Source organism: Halichoeres trimaculatus, unplaced genomic scaffold, assembly GCF_033239565.1.
Source record: "Halichoeres trimaculatus isolate MK-OKI-2021-1 unplaced genomic scaffold, fHalTri1.1 fHalTri1_scaffold_16, whole genome shotgun sequence".
Lineage (NCBI taxonomy): Eukaryota > Metazoa > Chordata > Actinopteri > Labriformes > Labridae > Halichoeres > Halichoeres trimaculatus.
The window spans coordinates 18,037,187-18,051,116 of NW_027437194.1; the positions used below are offsets into that span (position 1 = coordinate 18,037,187).

Genomic DNA, 13,930 nt, shown 5'->3' on the forward strand with positions numbered 1-13,930 from the left:
ATGTGGAGCACATTTGTCATTGTGGACCCGCCCATGTGCCCGTGTTTGTTCATTACCCTTGGTTTGACTCTGAACACTGGTGACGTATTGTGTTTGACTCACTGTTACCGTCAGTGCCATTAGCTCAAAGACTACAGGCACTCTGATGTCTTTTATGACCGCTGTGTCACAGCAACTCAGTCACTGACAGCGCGAAGATGCTTAACACCAATATTAATGAGGTGCTAAATACCGTTAAATGAGTTCATATTTGTAAATGCTCTGAAACTCCTCCTGTCAGCAGAAAGAGGTGTAAAAGTTCATTCACACAGGCCGTGATTATTCTGCTGCTGCAGGGGAAATGTTGGATTAATTAAAAAGATGGTGTGTGTACAGCGCAGGGAGTTCCTCGGCCTGCTTCTGGCTTCAGATAAAGGAGCGGGTGAACCCATGAGGTGGTGTGAGGTTACGTAGATTTTCTGATTGAGAAGTCATGTTGGAACAGGGTGGAGCGGTTGAATGTCTTATGCAGATTTCAAATGCTCAGTTTGATCAGTGTTGTTTTTTTTTTTCTAGTGGTTCTGTTGTCATATTTTACAATACATGAATACATTTGTTTTATGCTTTAATTTTGCAGGTTTGTGCAATAAATGTACCTAATACTGATCAATCTTGTTAACACAGTTTCTGTTTTGCACTGCAAAGCATCGCATGGTTTGTTGTTTAGTGTCTACTTAATGCATATGGTATGCAGGTATACAATCAACTGGCTGCTCAAAGGCCCCTGTCACAGTTCTACAAGTGATCTGGAAATTATCTCATTCCTATGTATTTGCCTGTTTATAATCCACAATTTGAAATGAGATTATCAGCGTGAAAACTGATTACTTCTAAACAGTATTACTTAGTATCCATGGATGGGTCTGATTTTCTTGGAAGAACAAGTATCCATTTACAGCATGTCAACTTTAAGTCCCACTACAATGTTCAGCAAAGTTTAGCAGTGAGAAGCAGAATCCGTCTTTTTTCCTACTTGCAGTCAGACACCTGAGAGTGTTTCTGCTAAGACATCTGGGCCACATTTGCTGAGGGAGGTGGTAGTTGAAACCCTCAGTATGGTGTGATGATGGACATCACTGAGTCTGTTTTGACAGCTCTTTCTTTAGCTGTGCAGATCATTGTGTCCATTCATCTCCCTTGTACTTAGCATACAGCTCCACATGTTCGGTTGAATAATGCTTAAGAGAGAACTTTGAATATGAGATAGGTGTGATTCCCCTTAAACTCAAAAGAAATAATGATTGTTGTTTTGTATTTTTTTTTGCCTGGGTTCACGCACTGATTATGCTGCATTCAGGGTCAACTTGAAAGTCAGATATTTCTACCCCGGTCCTGACAGGGCTTGATATCAAGTGGCAGGCATAGACTGCATATAGAGTAGATAGTGTGGCTCTGCCTTTTACCATTGTACGGTTTTGAAGCCAAAATACTCCTGTCACAGGTGCAGCCATTGTGCGGTCAGAGTCTGCACAGTAAAGGCTATAAGGGACTCAGAGAGAATCTGAGTGGAGCCAAGTGCCAAAAAATAAACATATATCTTTTTCTTTTTAGAGTCTAATCTCTTCTTGGCGCTCCCTCCTGACATATCTACAATCTCCCCAAAAATACACAAGAATGGCAGCTGTCAGTCATAATGAAACGTGACATAAAGCCTCATTTTTAACCTCTAAGACTAATGAAAATGAAACTTTTCAGAAAAAAGAGGTCTTGAATACAGGGCAGCCAAATAATATCCTCAAATCAATCGACAGTCAGTCATGAGAAACATTTCTACGAGGTGTACTATGCTGCAGCCAGCCACCAGGGGGAGCAGTTTTTGTGGCGACCTCACGTGATCTTGAAAGCTGTAGGCCATAGGTCTGATATCACTGTTGTAGTTAGTAGATGTAGCTGGTAGAACATAAGGCCCACTACACATTAAGGACAAGTCCTAGAACACCCTGCTGTTAAGCTCTGTTTCCAACAAGTGGTTTAGTTCAGTTCGTCTTGGTACTGCGTTTTGTGGCGTTTCATCAGACTGGTCCTGGGACGGATCCCCAAATAACAAAGACAAGCCGTCCCACATTTGCTTCTTGTTTATGGTGTCACGCTTTTCTTCTTTGTCGGCTGGCGGGGTAAACAGTCGCACTGCAATGGCGTCGTGCTATTGTGTAACTGGTTCCCAACCCCCCAGCCGCGGACCGGTACTGGTCCGTGGGCTAGTTGGTACCAGGCCGCACATAAAAAATACTCAACTGAAATTATTTTAGTTTAGTTTATGATCTGATTCTGAACAATGTTTTGTTTTGGAAAATGACCAGATTCCCTCTTTCATACCCGTCTATGACACAATCTTGATGCCAAACCCCCTAGCTAGCAAAATGGACAAAAAAAACCAAACATCTTTGGAAAGTTTCTTTGGGCAGGGTAAAAGCCCCAGAAGAAGATCTGGTCCGTGAAAATATTGTCTGGCATTAAGGTTGGCGACCACTGGTTTAACTGACGTGGCTTTCGGCATCTGGTTTACACGCCACCTACCACAAGGGGGCACAGTTGGCTGTGGAAATGCAAACAGGATCACTCTTAACCCATCCAGCCCGTACCAAACTGTACTGATCTAAACTGGACTGCTTGGTGGAAATGGGGCTTTAGTAGCTCTAAGCAAAGCACGGTACCCGTAACAGTGAGTTTAAAAAGTTTTCTTTTTGCCATGTTTCAAACAATAAAGCTACTTTATGAAAAAAAACATTACCTTGTCACTTTGCATCCTGTAAAATGTCTTGAAAGATGAAAAGTAGTATTAAGCAGAAAATCTATTCTCCAAAACAAACATACATCTTGGCAAGAGTCATGTCCTTACAACTGAGGGTAATGGGGCTCATGAGAATTGTAGTCTTTAGCCTTGAAAAACTCTACAGATTCATGCAAGAACTGATCGTCCTCACAGAGCCTTTAAAGGGCAGTACGATGAAGAATAATGACTTGGTAAAACCACAAACATCTAAGTTAGGAAAGCCATTTACTCTCACTCTGTTTTTAAGAAGCAGCACACCAACTGGATTCTACTTTTTGTTCAGAGACGTGATACATCCAGCCCTGTGTACATTTTTTAAATATTCACTCCTCACCGTGTGGAAAAATCAGTAGTCCAGCCACTTCTCGGCTCTCTCAGAGAATTCGTTATTTGTTGCTGGCACCGGGGGTCATGACATTGAATCTAGGGTGGAGCTGGAGGAAGATAACAAAACTGGAGCAGCACTGCTGGCTGTAATTTAGACAAATATGTTGTGTCTTACATGTCAAGGCTCGGAGCAGACTGTGTCACTCGCTCAGTTTAGGAGGCCCAGGGTAAATGCTCTGAATCACGGCCCCTTTTGCTGCATTTGCTCCTGTTTTCTCACAAGGCTGTTAAAAGCCTCTGTGGGCCTTTGTGTTGTACGCTGTCAGTCATTCATAGGATGCACAAGATGGATGATGTGGGCTTGTCCACTCATGGGCTTGCATGCAAATTACAGGTGGTGTTTTCTCAATCACATTCTTGCATTTAAATTTGTTTATGAGTCATTTATGGAGGCACTCAGTATAATTACACGCTCGATGAAGTCGAAATAATGCTCCTGACAGACTCTTAATTTGGCCGTAATAATAAAACATAACGTGTTGACATAGACTCCTGAATACCAAGCTAGCTGTTTTCATGTCCTGCTGGTAATCGTTGTTTTAATCTTGTTTTATCAAACCATACATGACTACTGAGCAGCCATTAAGGACTCCTGTGTATATGTTTGAGGATCTACATCAGAAAGAAAGCGCCATGCGTCTCTGCCTTTGATGTGCAACTGCTCTTTTTAGCACTTCAAACAGAATACTGTGATGCAGGGTGAGGACAGGAGCCAAATGGTGATGTTTATGGATTATTTATTTAAAAAAAAAAAAAGGTGCTGTTCATTATGAACATATGAGCGTGCTCGCTGCCTTCCGTCTCAGTCGATTGTATTAACACTGGTACAGGTGTCGACCCTGAAGGTGTCTGTTTGTTTACATCTATAACAAATTAGGAGTCTTAAAGGAACAGGCCTGACTATCTGGTGTTTATTCACTCTATTAATCTAATGCAGCGCATTTACTTTGTTTATGCTTTATATTCATACAGATATACCCATAAATAGTAGAGTCCATTCTCATAGAGCTGACGTGATAACTTAAAGGGGCTGTGAGGAGTTTCAAACTGATCTTGACAAAGTCTCCCCTCTAGATATATACCTGATCGTAATCCACACTCCACAGTGAGATTATCAGCATTATTATAGGTTATTTCTAAATGCTACTTCATAGCTTCCTGATCTGATCAAGCAGGACCAGACTGATTTACGGCACGCTGAAGTCTCTATGACAACACCATGGTGGCTGACAGAGTTTAGAAGTGAGAAGATAGATCTGTGTTTTTCTCTCCTGAAAATGATTTCTGTGATTAATTTTGTAGTGATGGTGGACACTAGAGCCTACCTGTCAGACAGAAGAAAGAAAAAAAAAGCAGAAGAAAGATGAACAGGAGAGTGATAGAGCACGAGCTACCGGCTAAAAGGGCTGAGCTGTTTGTGATAATGTCCATTCCAACAACAGGCAGCAGTTATTCTGCAGTGGTCTGTTCAAACTTGAGAGTCTATCAGTAAAATGAAAAGTGAGGTTACATTAGCTCTGCTTGGTAGATGATTTTGTTTTTAAAGTATGATTTTCATTTTTAAGTTCTATTTTTTAAATCAAAATGTCTCTTTTTTGTTTCCTTTTGTTCCCTTTAGAGATTTTTAAACTTCTTTTTAAAGAGGGACACATTTGGTTTTATTTTTATATTTATTAACCTTGAAAGTGCAAAGAACACTGTTTATTTCCTCCACCAAGGAGGTTATGTTTTTCGGAGAGTTTGTCTGTCCGTCTGTTTGTCTGTGAACAACATAAGTCAACAAAAGGATCTTGATGAAACTTTCAGTAAATGTTTGAAATAAGATAAGGAAGAAGTGATTAAATTTTGGAGGTGATTCGTATCACCGTCTGGATCCAGGATTTCTTTAAAGGATTCTTTATCATTGTGAGAGGGCTGTTTTCACCATATGTGTATATAACTCCACAATAAATGGTGTGATTGCTTTGAAAAACAATACAAGACAAGGTCACCATAATTTCTGACAGATGTAAAAGTACGATCCAGATCCTGGTAATCTTCTGGATACTAAGATCTGGAATATGAAATATGTACTGGGTCATCATAATTTTCAACACTGTCAGGTAACAAATTATCGTACAAACCTGCAACTAACACCAAATTGTAGCAGACAGTCTGCTGAAAGGGAGTATAACATTAAAGTAGGACTTAAATGTTGGTGACAATCACAGTATGGGTGGCAGAGGTCTGTGCTCTTCGAGTGCTTTTCCTGTTAACTCTTTCTTTCTTTTAGTGGTTCCTCATCACTAAGTGCAGTCAAACAGACTTTTAAAGTCAAACCTCACCTGTCCTTTAGTTGTCTCTTGATACTAGATGTTAGGTGGTCAGTTTTCTGCAGTGTTACATACTTTGTAAACATCAGCAAACTCTGCTTCTTCTGAAGAAAAATGCTCTCCATTAGGGGTTGATATGGAAAAAATATGTCCTGCCCTGTTAACAGATTTGTAGGCCTTGTAAGCATTTCAGGCGTAATTTCTGTCTTTCAATATCATAATAAGTCATATTTTGCCAGAAATAAGACATAAAAACTTGAAGTCTCTGTAGAGCTAAAACTCTCCATTACAGGTTGGTGAGCAGCAGTAAGACCTTCCCATGATGCTTAAGCTCTCAGTTAGAGCCTCTGTCTCACTCCTTCATGCTGAGGCCGTAAACTACAGTCCCTATCTCTACATGGCACTAAAACATTTACCAACAGCCTTCGTCTGACTTCATGGTGCTAAAACATTTAACCACAGGCAGACTTGACCTTTTTTCCTACACTGAAGCATAAAACGCTTGTTTTTTTCTGTTAAACTGAAGTTAATGTATGTCTTTCAGTCCATATTGCCATCATCTATAGTGCATGCTGTCTTCTCCACTTAAAACTTAACATATTTTTTCCCTCTTCCTTCTTCCTCCAGAGATCCGTGAGGCTTTCAAAGTGTTTGACCGAGATGGGAATGGCTTCATCTCAAAGCAGGAGTTGGGGATGGCCATGCGCTCACTGGGCTACATGCCCAACGAGGTGGAGCTGGAGGTGATCATCCAAAGACTGGATATCGACGGTGTGTTTATTTCTTTCTCTATTCTTCAACATGTTACACAAAAAGAAGCAGTTCAGTAACATGTTCGCGTTTCTGTTTGTTTTCTCAGGTGATGGTCAGGTCGGCTTCGAAGAATTTGTCACGTTGCTTGGTCCTAAACTGTCCTCAGCTGGGATGCCGGACAAATTTCATGGAGCAGACTTTGATTCAGTGTTTTGGAAGGTAAATGTTGTCACCAAATTACTTCTTTAAATTTATCTATGGTCCTTGTTCCTTTCTCTTTATTAGTTATACAAAGAAATCCTCATAAATATATGTGTATGATACCACCTTTGTTGTCATTTCCAACATAACTACAATGTAACTATCAAAACTAATTTCTGGCAATAACTAAATATATAAATTACTTTTTTTTTTAAATAATAAATGAATCAGAATTTGATCCAAAAAAGTTAAATAATTATTACGTAATAAAAAAGAAACTTGTGAAAAGAAAAGTTATAATTACAGATAAAAGGTTAAAATCAGAGATTCAAAGAATAAATTATGAGGCAAGGATAAAATGGCTACAAAGTGGATCTAAATTTGGGATAAAGAGATGGTATCATAAAACAGTTGTCTAAATTTAAGATAGAAATTAAAATGTGTTAATGTCAAACACATGAGATTATTGAGTATAGTGATAGTTATGAAACATTGGTTAAAAAAGGATTCATTATAGAAGAAGCTGAATAATCAAACATAAAGTCAAAATTTTTTATGTCTCCTGACGTCTTATCAAATGTGAGAAAAAGTAATAGATGTAAGAGATAAAAAGTCATTTTCTAACAAAATTCGATCATTTTATATTACAGGGGAAAAAATGCATTGAGATGAAAAAACAAAATATGTTATTGTTAATCAGACTTTTTGGTAAAAAGTCAAAAATTCAGTAAGATCAAAATTTGAGGTCAAACTGTAAAACTTTCAGATTTCATTTTCATGATGTCGTTATTAAGAAGAAAGGACAAAAATATGAGATTGTGAATTGATTTTAGAGGATAAAAAGTCATAATAATGAAAAAGTAAGTCAAATTTTGTAAAAATCTGAATTATTCAAAAATAACCCAACAATAAATGATTTAAACTTTGAGATGGTAATTTCATATTTGGGATTTAAAAAAAAAATCAAAATTTTTACACAGTCTTTGTATTGTACAAAACATTTTAATGATGAGAAAAAACATCATATTTCTTAATAAAAAAGTTGCAATTTTGCCATTACATGCTTTTAAGGAGATACTTGGTTAAATCAGGAGAAATAAAAATCAATTTTATGAGTGGGTAATTTCTAAATTACAGTAGTAATTAGTCAGACAGTAAATCATATGAGATTTAATGCCAAAATGTAATATTAGACCAAAGGTGTGATCAGAAATTCAAATTTAGGTCATAGTTGCTTCCATTTTAATGACTTAAAAGTAAGTCATAATAATGGATTCCACTTCAAATTTGGCAATGAAGATCAAATATTGGATAAAATATCCACGGTAGAAGTTCAAGTAGACAAACTTCTTTTCACATAATTTTCTCGTAGTTTTTTCTTGTTAAGAATTTGGATCTTTTTAGATAATGCCCCTTTTATGTTTGGCCCCACATGTGTAACTGGCTTTTTCATACTGAAAATTAAGCTTCTTTTCTTTTTCTCTAAATCTTGCCTAACCCTAATCTTTTTTTTTTCTGCTGGCATTAATGAGCTTCTGATAAAAAAGGGTCCAAAGTTTAAAATAATCCTGACACTGCACTGTCAATTACAGAGCATAAGATGTGCCTTCATTCCTTGCAGTTAGTTGCATAAATTAATTTAATAAAAACGGTGCTGTGACTGTGCTGACCTCAGCTTATTAGCATCACTACGGGACATTAACAAAGTGGTTGTTTGCTTCGTCAGTGTGACATGCAGAAGCTGACCGTGGATGAGCTAAAGAGACTTCTTTACGACACCTTCCGAGATCACCTCACCATGAAAGACATCGAGAACATCATCATGACGGAGGAGAGCCACCTGAACAGCCCAGAGTCTCACGTAGACATCGACAGTAAGTTATAAAAAGATGATTCAGCACATTCTTTTAAATCTTCATTTACTCACTAATTTATTTTCATCTCTTCACAGCAAGCCCAACACAACAGGAGAAACACACGTGTGTGCGCAAAAGCCTGATTTGTGCCTTCGCTATTGCATTCATCATCAGCGTAATGCTCATTGCAGCGAATCAAATGCTCCGCAGAGGAATGAAGTAAAGATTTCTGTCCTGCTGTGAAAGGGCGGGCAATGAAAAGCAAACATCAACCAAAAAAAACTATCTTATGATTGTCTTTGAGTTTTGTTAAATGTTCTCAACACCTGTGCTTACATGCTTTTGCAGCTCCTGGAGCTAAGGGAAGAAATGATGTCATGAAACATTTTGTATGGTCGCTGCACACCACAGTTACAAAAAGAAGAATATACAGACAGAGAGAGATCAAGGGCTGATTCATATTCTCAAACAGTTGTGTCACATTGGTTTAGATTTGGGACTTTTTCTAAAGCTCATTTGCTAGAAAGCAGACTGTAGCAGATGTCAGTGTTTAAGCGTCCAATGTGTGTGCTGTAGTTTCTGCTGTGCTGTGTACAATTTGTCGAAACTATTAATGTTGTGACTAAGAGCTCCTCCATTTGGAGTCTGGTACAGATAATCATTATCAAGAATACAGTGTCAATGTGCTTTGGGTTGATTTAAATTACTCACTAAAATATAAGATGAGTAACCAAATTGTTCATACTGAATCTCCTTAAGTCAAACACACAGATAAAATCTGATATTAAGATTCAAATCATCACAAAATACAACTAAAAATACAAAATATTAATTCTTATCTACAAGTTATAGCTCCTGAATGGAAAAATTGAAGTATCATTCTTGTCAATCTAGTTTACAAACTAGCATAACTGAAAGTTGCAAGCTAGCATGTTTAAGCAATGTCAGGCTTTAAATCCAGTCAATACCTAAATAACTAAAGTTTCATGGTTTCTGTAGAAATCAGATCGTACTGACCTTGTTGACTGCCTGAATATTGAATATGAGCAGAAATTTCACAAATCCTCTGAAATATCCTAACATATCCACGACAGACTAGGTCAGCATTGCTAGCTAGCTAGCTAGTCCGGCACATGGCTTGAGGATTAACCGTGTAGACTTACATGATTCTTTGGCACTTTAGTTTGGTTACATGAATACACGCATGAAAACAAAAAACTCCACTTCCCATCAGCTGAATGTGAGGATGAAGGTGCAGTGTGTGGTAGTTTCAGGCATTTAGCAGAATAGACTGGTAGAGATGGATTGTAGTATACATAAGGAGACTGTGTTTAAACTGGCATAAAATCACCTTAACATAAAAATCCTTTATTTCCCGATGTTACCAACTTAGTGACATTCTCGCTATAATTAGCAAGTTTTAGACCCCTCTAGCTATAATTTTTCAAAAAGCAACCAGCAAAAAATCAGTGACTTTTTCTGGAGTTTGGAGACCAATGTGAAAACGTGCAGTAATCATACCCAGCAAGCACGTGTCTCTTTTGGGAAACTTTTGCCGGTCTTGAGCCTGGATAGAAGGGGAAGGTTTTTATTTTGAAATTTGAAAGAAAAAAAGAGGAATCAACAGAAGTTTGTTTGTTTATCATATTAACTTTGTTTTTTTCACTTATTTTTTGTGTCTCCCACATCATCCATGACAATTACATTTATGCAAAATAGGCAATGCATCATTTAGCAACTTCTAGAGCAGCCAATAGCTACTTACCTCACGGAAGAGGTGGCAACACTGGCAGGTTTCTACACAGAGGCTTTAAACATTTACCACTATGTTTTTACTGTAGCACAAAGAACTGGTAGCATATGCTTTTTGTATTTAGCTAGTGTGAAATAAAGACAACAAATCTATTTTTTTTTAAGTTGTATAGTTTGGCATTTTTGACATTGAGCAAATAGTCAAGGTCAGAGGTGAAATCAGCCTACAGTGTAACCTTTAATAAGGTCACTTTAACCGCTAGGCTAACAATGCTACTTGATGTATATTTTTGGTGGTAAAGTGGGGAATTATACAGAGAGTGCACAAAGATGAGCAAGAGTGTCTCAGTCTGACTGCTAGATATCGCTAAATATTCCTGTTTTAATGCACTGTACCTTTAAGTGACAGTTAGCAAATGTTAGCATGCTAACATGCCAAACAAAGATAGGGAGCATAAAAACATTAAACTCAGTTTAGCATGTCAGCATTGCCAGGTCATTTTGCCAAGCTACCACTGGCATCTAGCTGAAACACTTGTGTTTGTAAACCGGACCTCACAGAGCTAACACGACAGGACTTTGGTTTTGAAACAGCTAAAAGCATCCAGGACAACATGCTAATTGTTTCATGAAATTTATCAGGTACTCTTTTTGCTTACTTTGTTCTCCTTTTTATAGGGTTTCAGGTGCTGCAAAAATTAGTCTTCGCATACTTTGTAGTGTATTATGTTGACATTCAGCAAATCCAGGCTCTGCTTCGTGAAATGAGGCAAAGACAAATTAAAGGATATAACCAAAACAAAGGTGTCAAAATGTTCAGCATAACAACCATGAATAAAAATGATTTAAAAGGGTAGATTCTAAACAGGAGTATGGAAAAGAGCGAGTTTGGAGAAAATGTGAAAACAGACTGTGACCCTCTGCAGAGGAATCCCAGAATCCATTCCTACAGATGTCTGTTTAATGAGGAAGAATTGGTTTACTTTTAGGCCTTCTTGGTTGAGCAGTTTGTTATTGATTATCAAACAAAAAGCTGTTTTCCCCGTTTTAAAAATGTCAATGACTATAGATTCAGGAACATTGACTGTGTAAAGATGGATGACACAACTCCTACCGCTTAATAAAAATTGGTGCCAAAACACTGCAACGAACGGGATAAGCGGTACTGAAAATGACTGAATGAATGACGCTGCAATGAACTGGCTGGGGTATCGATGTTGCGTCTTTTCTGCCAACCAAAGCACACATTTATCTTTGTGGTGAAAACAGAAGAGGCTTCTAGCAGAAGAGTTTGTCTTGTTGATTCAAAGCGAGACTTGAGGGTATAAACCATTCATTGACTCATGTCCATCTATAAGTATGATAATAGCTGGTTACAATGACAGAAAGCATATTTGGTGAGTATTTTACATTTCTAGTTTAACATCTGTTTTATGGCGAGAGCTTCAAGTTCTGGCCTCACTTTTAAGGAGCTGCCACGTCATCCATCTATATTACAGATGACATGTTAAGAAACAAAACTAAAGTGAGCCGTTCAGACAAAAGCAATATCATACAAGGGTGGGTGTTAAATTCAGTATCCCAGGAATAAATAGACTATGTGGCATGTTACCAAAACAGATTCTTATGAGTCATAAAAAAGTAGAACACTGACGCCAAATGTGCTAATGTTTCAGCTGTAAAAATATCTGAACCATTATGATTTTTCGGTTTCATCACAGTAGCTATTTAACATATTCCTGATAAGAGAGGATGAGAGATAATCATACACTCATGCTTGCATGTACATAAAACTAGAAATAAATGTGTGTTCTATATGTTTAAGATTCAATTTTGAATAATTCAATAATTATGCAATTTGTAAAGTGATCGTTGCAAAAAGAGGAATCTCAGTATTTGACATTTTTACGTAAATGTGATTTTATTTGTGGGTGTGCAGACGAAAACAAGACTTGCAGTATACTGTGATCAATAATTCAACATATCATAATAAAGGTTGTTTTCTGTCTTTTACATGGACCTCCAAAACAACGCATTACTTAAACTATGACATGGTTATATTTTCTTACTTGAAGGTGACATTAAATCTATATGATTTTATTATGAATGTAGGCATGATGATTTGTATAAAACAAAAACAAAACAAAAAAAAGGTTTCTGACGTATAACAACCAGCTTGACTGAACCTTCAGATACAAGTTTCTGTGTGTCGATTATTATCATGCCCTTACATTAACTCTCCTGGTTTGTTATGGCTTATTTTGAGAGTTCTTTCATTTTAAAATGACAAGTTTGATCAGATTCTCTATATTTTTCTTGCTCTTTTTATCTTAAAGTTTATCAGAGCTATATCAGAAGAGGAACAGTATAAAACTGTGGGAATTACTCTGGCAATAAAAGTATAAATAGCATCTCATTACCTCGTTGTGTGAACATATTCACTAGGTCTGTTGTGAATGTAAAATATATTTATGGAGTTGAATCGTCTCAAGACATATAAGCAAATGTGTAATATTCTGAATATTTCAATGAGAAGATTTAAGTTGACTGATGTCTTAATTGTTGTTCTGAATTAGATTTTAAAGCAGGTTTTTTGTTGTGTGCCTTTGTTTTGAGTAAAAACTGAGCTCTTGTGCCCTAACTTAAAGTTTTGTTGGAAAGATGGGAATCCCATTCTAATGAATCATCACATTCGAACAAAACTGATCTGATGCTAAATGTATTATTGGATTGAAATGACTGCAAATAAATAATTCTGTCTTATCTTTTCGCTTCTTCAAGTCTAGTCTTAGTAGTTACATTTTGTTGTACCATCCTGCTGTGACATTACAAGTTCTTCTAGTGTCTAGATTAAGAATAACCAGCACTGTTTGATTTCTGTAACTGCTGCTGTACATGTAGAGGTTACTGCATCGGTTATACACTTTATGTAAGTGTTGTCTAGATGCATGTAGTCCAATAAAAACGAGTGAACTCAAATGAGGCAGCTGTTGGTGTTTCTGTGTTAAAGTTTGGATGAGACGTGAGAGGTGCAGCTTCTCTATACCGATTTATGTTTACATGAAGATGTTACTGTGTGTACGTCGAGTTTCAAGCTGCTGTTGGGATTGGGACAAGTTCAAGAGTGCATGAAGGAAAAAATTTGGATTAAAAACAGGACTATTGAGGGTCTAAAAGTAGAATAACATTAATTGAAAACAAATTACTGCTGCAGTGAAGTAAGTGTGTGCCACTCAGCATGAACTGGTAACAGGGTCACTACAAGGAGGACCACATGACTGAAGGATGGCTATGTCGTTATTTTTATATATCTTTCCTAATTGAACAGGCATTGAGAAGTATTCTGAAACGCAAGAGGTTTTCCAGATTAAAGACTCCATTTCCCATGAGCATTATCACCAAACGAGATGAAAATGTGACTCCTTTTAATTTGTTTTTGAAACAAATGAATGAAGAGAGGAGCTCACTACTTTTCTTTGTACAAGACAAATTTTGACAGGATACAAAGTGACAAGGTAATGGTTCAGTTTGTAGTTACGTAGCACAAATGTTTGAAATGTGACTACAAACTAAATTTGAAAACTCAGTTTGTAGTGTAGTTTAGTGTCCAGGTGTGACTGACCGGACATATCTCAGAATTAGGACAGATCTTGTTCTTCACTACTAAATTTGCAGGACAGCATAAAGTCATTAGAAGGACTTTTGGTCTAAGTGCTGAAAATAGATTTGTGTTCTCCTGGGAAACTTTTTCTGGACCTCAGATGAGATGAAAAAAAAAAATTTAGAAATAATCAATTTTGGCACAGATAATCTCATTTTCAGTTGTGGATAAAAATCAGGCATACATCTAGAAGTAA

The 13,930-nt window shown here is 37.2% G+C and overlaps 1 protein-coding gene across 1 annotated transcript in view; it reads left to right on the forward strand.

Annotated features, from left to right (window-relative positions):
- Positions 1 to 13,036, forward strand: part of cabp7b (calcium binding protein 7b) — a 29,064-nt gene extending 16,028 nt beyond the window's left edge. Inside the window, exons 2-5 of the mRNA XM_074689661.1 lie at positions 6,139 to 6,282; positions 6,371 to 6,483; positions 8,192 to 8,339; positions 8,417 to 13,036. Of these exons, the coding sequence (XP_074545762.1) occupies positions 6,139 to 6,282; positions 6,371 to 6,483; positions 8,192 to 8,339; positions 8,417 to 8,544 (533 nt within the window). The 3' untranslated portion in view covers positions 8,545 to 13,036. The remainder of the gene's footprint in view (positions 1 to 6,138; positions 6,283 to 6,370; positions 6,484 to 8,191; positions 8,340 to 8,416) is intronic.
- Positions 13,037 to 13,930: the final 894 nt, after the last annotated feature.